Source organism: Coregonus lavaretus (genome assembly GCF_964263955.1).
Source record: "Coregonus lavaretus genome assembly, chromosome: 17".
Taxonomy (NCBI): Eukaryota; Metazoa; Chordata; class Actinopteri; order Salmoniformes; family Salmonidae; genus Coregonus; species Coregonus lavaretus.
The window spans coordinates 43916613-43926777 of NC_140004.1; the positions used below are offsets into that span (position 1 = coordinate 43916613).

A 10165-nucleotide genomic window follows, 5' to 3' on the forward strand; every position below is an offset into this window, starting at 1 on the left:
CAGTAATTGGTATTTTAAGGTAAATTAGAATACTTTTTGTCATATAACTAGATATTGTGTGGTGAATTATTTCAAAGCCATTTATCTTGCAACAACCTTTAGCTTGGATAGCTATTGGGTGCAGGCCTTGTTCCAGACCAGCACTAAAACACCTGATTCAGCTAATCAAAGTCTTCATGATTATTTGAATCAGGTGTTTTAGAGCATATATGTGGAACCCAAAGGCTGCACACCCCGTAGCTCTTCAGAATCAGCAAGGAAAGAAGGGTTGTTGAGTGACTACATTTAAAAGGGCCCTCCTGTAGCTCAGTTGGTAGAGCTTGAAACGCCAGGGTTGTGGGTTCGTTTCCCACGGGGGGGCCAGTGTGAAAGATTAATGCACTCACTAACTGTAAGTCGCTCTGGATAAGAGCGTCTGCTAAATGACTAAAATATAAATAGCCCTACTAGTTTGCATACGCTGTCCCCTTTCTTGAAGATTGCCCCTCCCACATCACACTTTAAAACCATCTCCTTTCTTCCCACAGCTCTTACCTCTCGCTGAATCAAAGCGAAAGACATTCGACTACAAGACTGGCGACATTCCTCTTAACCTACATTCCAGATCTCATACTGTGTATTATGACAGAAGAAAACTAATATCTTATTCGTTTCAATGAACGAGATCGCGCATCGAGACTACAGGAGAGAACCGACAAATTACGCCTTTTTTGGAGTCTAGCAGTGCAACTTTGTATCTTTTTCAAGAGGAGAGAAAAATATCGGTCACGAGAGCATCGTGGTTCTCACTGGACCGGAGTGTCATGCTCTTATTCAGTCGGAGGTAAATGTTTATCTACTATATCATCTGGGGTTCAGAAGATCTGCAATAATCAGTCATGAAAATAAAATATTATGGTTAGAGATTCGGGGCTACAACAACTTGTTGGTGTGATGCATTAACATTTTTTTGTTGGAATATTGTTGATATACTGTACATTTCAAAGCACTCCAGTTTTGGGTGTAAATTACTACAATTCAGTGTTGTTGTGTGAGGGTAATATTTTCCCACACCACATATTTCATACTACAGCTACATCAAGGCTGAGACTGGAGATTCAGAGACCATAACACTTTAATAACACATGTAATAACTGTTTAAAAGACCTACATCATATTAATATCAGGGCTGTCAACACCATATAATTACATATAGAACTGATTTATAGGATCTCTGTGGTCAAAACAGCCTTGAGTTTCAACTGGTATGAGACCATACCATTGCCTGTAAAGCATATGGATTACATTCATATAGCCTAGTAACTCACGTGGTCCTAGAAATGTGAATATTAGGCTGATACAGTTCTCTCCATAATGTGCTAACTGGCAAATACACAGATGATGCATCATCTAATTATCTATCCAGCCACCCCCTGGGTACTAGTAGTATAATCAATATGTTATTTAAATAAGTATAGCTGCTGGCTAATGGCTTTAAGTGTTTGGCTGAAACCTTGACCTCTCCCCACAGCTAGTTTGTTCTTCACATGTTGATTCCGCTAAAATTGCTTGTGAAATAATTCTGCACAAATCAAGTCTGAAAACATTAAAGCCATTGGGATACCAAGATCACAGACAACAGAGCAATGTTTTCCAGCTAACAGACAGAGTTGGGGAGTTGCCTCAGAGGCAGACACCTGTTTGTAATTTAGGATGGCTCTATATTTCTAGAGGAAAAACGTCAGGAGTTTGGCTTGTATGACATCACTCAAAGTCAAGATGCCATTGTCTCTGGCAGAGAAGGCTTACTAATGCGTTCAAGACAGGAGCTGACAGTAACGATTTTCCATTGTGTGTGAGTGGGTTTAGCCTAGTGCAGTGGTTCTCAACCATCGGTACTAGTATCCCCGGGGGTACTTCACCTATCCACAAGTAGCCTAGCGGTTAAAGCTGTTGGGCCAGTAACCGTAACGTTGCTGGTTTGAATCCCCACCGCCGGCAAGGTGTTAGAAAATCTGCCCTTGAGCAAGGCAGTTAACCCCCAACAACAACTGCTCACTGGATGTTGATTACGGCAGCCCCCCGCACCGCTCTGGTTCAGAGGGTTTGGGTTAAATGTGGAAGACACATTTCAGTTGAATGCATTCAGTTTTGGAACTGACTAGGTATCCCCTTCCCTAATTGAGAAGGCTTGTGAGACCATAGGCTTATGAGACTGGTAACATGCACATGAGTGGGTAGTCTGGGCAGAGCAAAATGTACTTGGTGGTACAGTAACCAAAAAAAACACTGACCTAGTGTATGAGCTATTGGTGTTAAAAGCAGGTAAAAACATTTAATCTGTCTAAGCACTCAAGATCAGAGTTGTGCAACAAATATTAAAATAACAGTATAGAGGCTTTTCAATGCAGCTTGTAGTATTATAAATCAGGACTAGATATCAATCTCATTTCTTCTTCTCGCTCCCTCTTCTCAAAGGATCCAACGAAAATGTCTGTCTGCATGCGTGAGAACCGCAAATCCTGCCTCAGCTCGGCGTCCATGAACATCTTCCTGTTCCACAAGTCATCGTACGCGGACAGTGTCCTTACACACCTCAACACGCTCCGGCAGCAGCAGCTCTTCACCGATGTCCTCCTCCACGCTGGGAGCCGCTCCTTCCCCTGCCACCGTGCTGTGCTGGCTGCATGCAGTCGCTACTTCCAGGTAAAGACACTGGGCTTGTTTACCGTTGCAGCTGAATTTGCAGACAACCGCTGACTGACTGATGTACAGATGTAGGATCTTAATTTGACCAGTTTCATCGCAGGAGTAAAAAATAATCCTGCAGGAGGAGAATTTGGTTAATAAAAAAATAAATAATCATTTCTAACAGGAAATGACTTTTAATAGGTTACAGTGGGCTAGAGTTTAGGTGTGAGCTCTAGTGAGAGAAAGAGAACTACGGGTTTTCAGTGAATTTATGTAAATCACAAGGCTCATTTGAATTTCCTACGTCACAGGAAAGTTCTCTGCAACAACAGAGTGATCAAATTAAGATAGTACATCTGTACAAATCACCTTGCATCATAATTACTACTCATTATTATTTGTACAGTAGATCAGTTAGTCAGTCACAATTTACCCACAATGCGTCACGGATTTGAAGCTCTCAAACACGGCCACTTATTACTTAGACAGAGAACTGTGAGCATCTCCAATAGGAAAATATGATAAGTTTGCCGCCATACCAATGCTAACAATGCTAATGCTAACAAGCTAACTCTTGGTGTCCCACTCTCCTTGTTCCAGGCCATGTTCAGTGGAGGTCTCCGGGAGAGCCAGGCCAGCGAGGTGGACTTCAGGGACTCCATCCACCCAGAGGTCCTGGAGCTCTTACTAGACTATGCCTACACATCCAGGGTGGTGATCAACGAGGAGAACGCGGAATCCCTACTGGAGGCCGGGGACATGCTGGAGTTCCAGGACATCCGGGATGCCTGCGCTGAGTTTCTGGAGCGGAACTTGGCAACGTCCAACTGCCTGGGCATGCTTCTGCTGTCCGACGCCCACCAGTGCACCAAGCTGTCCGAGCTCTCCTGGGGCATGTGCCTCAGCAACTTCCCCGCCATCTGCAAGATGGAGGACTTCCTCCAGCTGCCCAAGGACATGGCGGTGACGCTGCTGTCCCATGAAGAGTTAGAGACTGAGGACGAGAGGCTGGTCTACGAGGCCGCCCTCAACTGGGTCAACTATGACCTGGAGAGGAGGCACTGCCACCTCCCCGAGCTGCTGAGGACGGTCCGCCTGGCCCTCCTCCCCACCATCTTCCTCATGGAGAACGTGTCCACAGAGGAGCTGATCAATGCCCAGACGAAGAGCAAGGAGTTGGTGGACGAGGCCATACGCTATAAACTGAGGATCCTCCAGAATGATGGTGTGGTCAACAGCCCCCTGGCCAGGCCCAGGAAGACCAGCCACGCCCTGTTCCTCCTGGGAGGACAGACCTTCATGTGTGACAAGCTGTACCTGGTGGACCAGAAGGCCAAGGAGATCATCCCCAAGGCCGACATCCCCAGCCCCAGGAAGGAGTTCAGCGCTTGCGCCATCAACTGTAAGGTCTATGTTACCGGCGGGAGGGGCTCAGAGAACGGCGTGTCCAAAGACGTGTGGGTCTACGATACGTCCCACGAGGAGTGGTCCAAGGCAGCGCCTATGATCATCGCCCGCTTTGGCCACGGCTCGGCCGAGCTCAGAAACTGCCTCTACGTGGTTGGAGGACACACAGCGGGTACAGGCTGTCTCCCCGCCTCGCCCTCGGGGTCACTCAAACAGGTCGAGAAATACGACCCGGTCGCCAACAAGTGGTGCATGGTGGCGCCGCTGAGGGAGGGCGTGAGCAACGCGGCGGTGGTCAGCGTCAAGCTCAAACTCTTCGCCTTCGGAGGAACCAGCGTCGCCCACAACAAATTACCCAAGGTGCAGATGTACGACCCGCAGGAAAACAGGTGGTCCGTCCCCGCCTCCTGCCCGCAGCCCTGGCGCTACACGGCCGCAGCCGTCCTCAACAACCAGATCTTTGTGATGGGCGGCGACACAGAGTTCTCGGCGTGCTCTGCCTATAAGTTCAGCAGCGACAGCTACCAGTGGACTAAAGTAGCAGACGTGACCGCCAAGAGGATGAGCTGCCAGGCGGTGGCGTCAGGTAACAAACTGTACGTGGTGGGGGGCTACTTTGGCACTCAGCGGTGTAAGACTCTGGACTGTTACGATCCAACACTGGACGCGTGGAACAGCATCACTACCGTACCCTACTCACTCATCCCCACAGCATTCGTCTCCACCTGGAAACACCTCCCAGACTGAGGACTGGACTCAGACTCAGCATCAAGCGTTGGCCTCACGGTGAGTGGAATGATGGATGATAAATATTCAGGGCTCCACAGTAACGGTTGTCCGTTTGTCCGGTTGTCCGTTTGTCTTGAACAAGTACAATTGTGGAATGATGACTGATATTCAGCCAGAAACACCACAGCAGTCCTCCTGCCTGACAACTCGTAGAGCTTTCTAAATCATAGCATAGAGCAAAAATGAATAAGTTAATAACTACTAATAAGTAATCCAGCGCATTTAAAAACAACCAATTCCTTTTCAATCCTAGATTATTATCATATTAGATGATAATGCAGGAATACAGGGGTTTATCCTAATAGGTTGATGGACTGCAGCCATGAGAGTAGATCCATGAACATTAGTCTAACCAGATGTTGTTATGAGTGTGAAGAGTAGGTAGAGTGGGAGAGAAGCGTAGAGGCTGTGATTCGTCAGTCCAGTGGGACTAGGTAGAACGGTTTAGATGGGAAGTCTATGGTGGTGGCCCCCATTGTTTATTGAAGTAGAAGCCTGATGTCTGTTTGAAAGGCCTGGGTGGGCTGAACCCCATGTGTGTGCGCGCGCGTGTGTGTGTGTGTATGGAGGGGGATGGTCATAGCTCTGGTCTGATAGAAAGCAGAGTGGAGTGGAGTGGTGCTCTTTGTCTTCTAAGGAATGCTTCTCTCTCTCTCTCTCTCTCTCTCTCTCTCTCGCTCTCTCTCTCTCTCTCTCTCTCTCTCTCTCTCTCTCTCTCTCTCTCTCTCTCTCTCTCTCTCTCTCTCTCTCTCCATACAGTTTTCTATTCTCCAACCGGATTGATTAGAATTGGGATAAAGGGACATGGTGGGGGTAGACCGTGCAGGTCAGTGTTCATTGGCCGACCCCCTAAGGCCAATGTCCGCGCTCCCACGGAAAGCTAATTAGCATATTAAAAAAAAATCCCCATAAACATCAGTCCATTTAAGCTAGAGATATCCAGTTTTTTTGGGGATGCATCTCAATCCACCGCAACCGCCTATGTAACACTTCCGCATCTGCAGTGAAAGGTGACAGAGCTAGAGCGGTGTTTGTTAGACCATAAGGAATCCCGAAGATCGGTCTGTAGCGTCTGAACAGTTTGGCCTACAAACTCTATGGAAAGATGAGACTCTCACGAACACGATGGTGTGCTCTGTTTTGTTTTGCTCTACGACCCCCACAAGCATCTTGGGACTTGTCTGAAGTCGGGACAGCCGATCTGCCAACTTCTGTCTGCAGCGTCCGAACAGTTTAGGCGACACACTAATATGACCCCTCTGTGTAAAAGTGAGAGTCTCATGAACACGTACATGTCGGTTGTTTTGCTCTAGGACGCCCACAAGACTCGTCTGAAGGTCCCCCGGTACCAGTCCCAAAAATGAATGGCAGTACACTGCATTCGAAAAGTATTCAGACCGCTTGACTTTTTCCACATTTTGTTACGTTACAGCCTTATTCTAAAATTGATAATAAAAATATTATAATCTCATCAATCTACACACAATACCCCCTAATGACAAAGTGAAAACAGCTATTTAGAAATTTTTGCACATTTATTAAAAATGAAAAACTGAAATACCTTAGTTACATAAGTATTCAGACCGTTTGCTATGAGACTCGAAATTGAGCTCAGGTGCATCTTGTTTCCATTGATCATCCTTGAGATGTTTCTACAACTTGATTGGAGTCCACCTGTGGTAAATTAAATTGATTGGACATGATTTGGAAAGGCACACACCTGTTGACAGTGCATGTCAGAGAAAAAACCAAGCCATGAGGTCAAAGGAATTGTCCGTAGAGCTCCGACACAGGATTGTGTCGAGGCACATATCTGGGGAAGGGTACCAAAACATTTCTGCAGCATTGAAGGTCCCCAAGAACACAGTGGGAAAGATGAGCGGAGCAAAGTACAGAGAGATCTTTGATGAAAACCTGCTCCAGAGCGCTTAGGACCTCAGATTGGGATGAAGGTTCACCTTCCAACAGGACAATGACCCTAAGCACACAGCCAAGACAACGCAGGAGTGACTTTGGGACAAGTCTCTGAATGTCCTTGAGTGGCCCAGCCAGAGCCTGGACTTGAACCCAATCGAACATCTCTGTAGAGACCTGAAAATAAATGTGCAGCGACGCTCCCCATCCAACCTGACAGAGCTTGAGAGGATCTGCAGAGAAGAATGGGAGAAACTCCCCAAATACAGGTGTGCCAAGCTTGTAGCGTCATACCCAAGAAGACTCAAGGCTGTAATCGCTGCCAAAGGTGCTTCAACAAAGTACTGATTAAAGGGTCTGAATTCTTATGTAAATGTGATATTTCCTTATACATTTGCTAAAATTTTATAAAAACCTGTTTTTGCGTTGTCATTATGGGGTATTGTGTGTAGAATGATGAGGGAAAAAACAATTTAATACATTTTAGAATAAGGCTGTAACGTAACAAAATGTGGAAAAAGTCAAGGGGTTTGAATACTTTCTGAATGCACTGTATATATGGAAACTGTTTATTGACAAAAAAAGAAGGGGTTAAATTAATGTAAAAAAGTAACAAATGTTTCCTGATCTATCTTATATCGCTCAGATTTAGGATAGACACTTCAGAACAAACTTCCTTTAGATTTTTTTTGGGGGGGACTATCTGTTGTTCCATGTAGTGAATATGTTATTCAATGTGTTTGTATGGGCTAATAGCAGTAAGGCCAAATACATTTTTTCATCAAATAATTGTTTTTATATTTTTTGATACTTCAAGGTGTCTTAAAATTCAAAATCAAATAGCAAAATAATCCTTGGTATGACCTTAAAACAATTCCATGTAGCTTAGTAGAAACCCCCCTCCCACGGCTTAGACAGGGCTTAGACTTTTTAGTGCCAGAAATACGTTTTTTTTTTGTTGCAAAAATGATCCTTGGTATGACCTTTTTAAAACAATTCCATCAACTTAGTAGTACAAGTGATTTAGGTGTGAATAATGTTTAATCAAGCTCTCATAATGTGTGATTTAGGTGTGAATAATGTTTAATCAAGCTCTCATAAGGAGTGATTTAGGCGTGAATATTGTTTAATCAATGCGACGGCTAGGAATGTGAATAGGTGAACTCACCTACAACTGTCATGTTGAAGAAGTGTAACTAAACTAACTAATGACCTTTACTCTATAAAACCACTTCCATTCGCCTGACCATTCTTTTCTCTTGTCTCTCTAGGCCTCATCGCTATACTGGATTACTCGTCATATCTATACGATTCAACACTGTGAAGGTGCAAGATATTCAACGTGAGGATGGAAAAAAAGGCTTTACCGTTTAACATGAAGGACTGTAGACAGGTGGACTACCTTATTGCAGTAAAGGAACCTGTGGTGTTTACATGAAGGATGAATAATAATCTCTATTTTATATTCCTTAATTTCTATATCCTTATTCGACTTTAAAGACTATTCAAAAACTAAATCATTCCTAATATGTTGTGGGCCTAGTGTATTTGGAGTAATCAAACCACTAAGTCAGCGTTTACACAGGCAGCTTAATTCTGGTCTTTTGTGCAATTGTTGTCAAAAGAGCTGATCTGATTTGGTCAAAATACCAATGAATGGAAAGAGAATCAGAATTGGGCTGACTGTGTAAATGCAGCCGATGTCATGTGGATTCTCACAAGTGAGGTAGGTAGACTAGGTGAAAAATCTGCGGACGTGCCCTTGAGCAAGGCACTTAACCCTGATTGCTCCTTTAAGTCTCTCTGGATAAGGGCGTCTGCTAAATGTAAGTGAATTCCACTTGTTTTTGGACTTCAAAATAACCCATAAGTACTCATGGTTAAAGACATGCCAAAAATGCACATGTGGCAGTGGAGAGATCAGAAATGTGTTGTTATTGACATGCAACTGGACCAGTCAAGAGGAGGACAGTAGAACTATAGAAGAACCTCACAATCCCTGGCAGGTCATGTAGGAAAAATGTACTGAAAATGTTCTTTATGGGAAAATAAATAGCTTTTTTTATTTATAAGGTTATTTACTAAATGCAGGGACTAGTTGTAATGTTTGAACTGGAGGATTATTTAATGTATTGTTTTTTTATTGTGCTGCTTGTATTCTGTCAGAAAATTATTTCACTTTGTTGCCTTTTTCTACAGTATTTTTTGTGTGTTTTTACTGCTTTGAGATTGAGTAATTGTTTGCACATGTATGCCTCTGATCTGGGAGTATCTCCATTCCTTGTAGACACGGGGAAGAGTAGCTTCCTCTGCTTTTAATCAACTGGAGGCTTGCCAAATAAAATGGAGACCCTGAAGAGATATTGTAGGAAGCAGATGAAACCTCTCTTTTTTCATGAGTTTAGCTAAGCCACAAATGGCACCCTATTCCCTATATAGTGCACTACTATTGACCAGAGCTCTATGTCAAAAGTTATGCACTATATAGGGAATAGGGTGTCATTACAGAAGCAGCAGTACTCTTCAGTGTAGAGGTTGCTCTCCAGATTAGTGGTTGGCTCACTGTCTCTAGGACATAAAGGCTGTGAGATTTATTAAAAAATAAAATGTTATTGGTCACATACACGTGTTTAGCAGCTGTTATTGCGGGTGTGGCGAAGTGCTTGTGTCTCTAGCTCCGACGGTGCAGTAGTATCTAACAAGTAATATCTAACAATTTCACAACATATACCCAATACACACAAATCTAAGTAAAGCAATGGAATTAAGAATCTATGAATAAATATATGGACGAGCAATGTCATTAAGACAACACCATAATAAAGAACAAAACACACTGTACCCATAACAACGTAACCATTTTAAAGTGTTAAAGTATTAGGAGTATGATGTGCCAAACAAATAGTGACCAAGGGAGAATGGTTCAGCCTGAAATGTACTGCACAGGACATCTTTAACTCGGGTGCCTAATGTTTCTGTCTGTTTCACTGTCCTGTTTCTCTGTCCTGTTTCACTGCCCTGTTTAACTGTCTGTTTCACTGTCCTGTTTCTCTGTCCTGTTTCACTGTCTGTTTCACTGTCCTGTTTCACTGTCCTGTTTCACTGTCCTGTTTCACTGTCCTGTTTCTCTGTCCTGTTTCACTGTCTGTTTCACTGTCCTGTTTCACTGTCCTGTTTCACTGTCCTGTTTCACTGTCCTGTTTCACTGTCTGTTTCACTGTCCTGTTTCACTGTCCTGTTTCACTGTCTGTTTCACTGTCCTGTTTCACTGTCTGTTTCACTGTCCTGTTTCACTGTCTGTTTCACTGTCCTGTTTCACTGTCCTGTTTCACTGTCCTGTTTCACTGTCTGTTTCACTGTCCTGTTTCACTGTCTGTTTCACTGT

The 10165-nt window shown here is 44.0% G+C and overlaps 1 protein-coding gene across 2 annotated transcripts; it reads left to right on the forward strand.

Annotated features, from left to right (window-relative positions):
- The first annotated feature begins 532 nt into the window (after positions 1-532).
- On the forward strand, positions 533-9401 carry LOC311144712 (ectoderm-neural cortex protein 1-like). 2 transcript variants are annotated; one of them, XR_014614527.1, is made up of 5 exons: positions 533-823; positions 2458-2685; positions 3271-4863; positions 8052-8482; positions 9276-9401. XR_014614527.1 is itself a non-coding variant. In XM_084180808.1 (4 exons), exons 2-3 carry the CDS (start codon positions 2470-2472, stop codon positions 4822-4824), a joined length of 1770 nt encoding a protein of 589 aa, XP_084036934.1. In that variant the 5' UTR covers positions 533-823; positions 2458-2469; the 3' UTR covers positions 4825-4863; positions 8052-9401. The 2 variants fall into 2 exon arrangements, 1 of the variants encoding a protein (XP_084036934.1); XM_084180808.1 differs by having other exon boundaries at positions 8052-9401.
- The last annotated feature ends 764 nt before the right edge of the window (positions 9402-10165 follow it).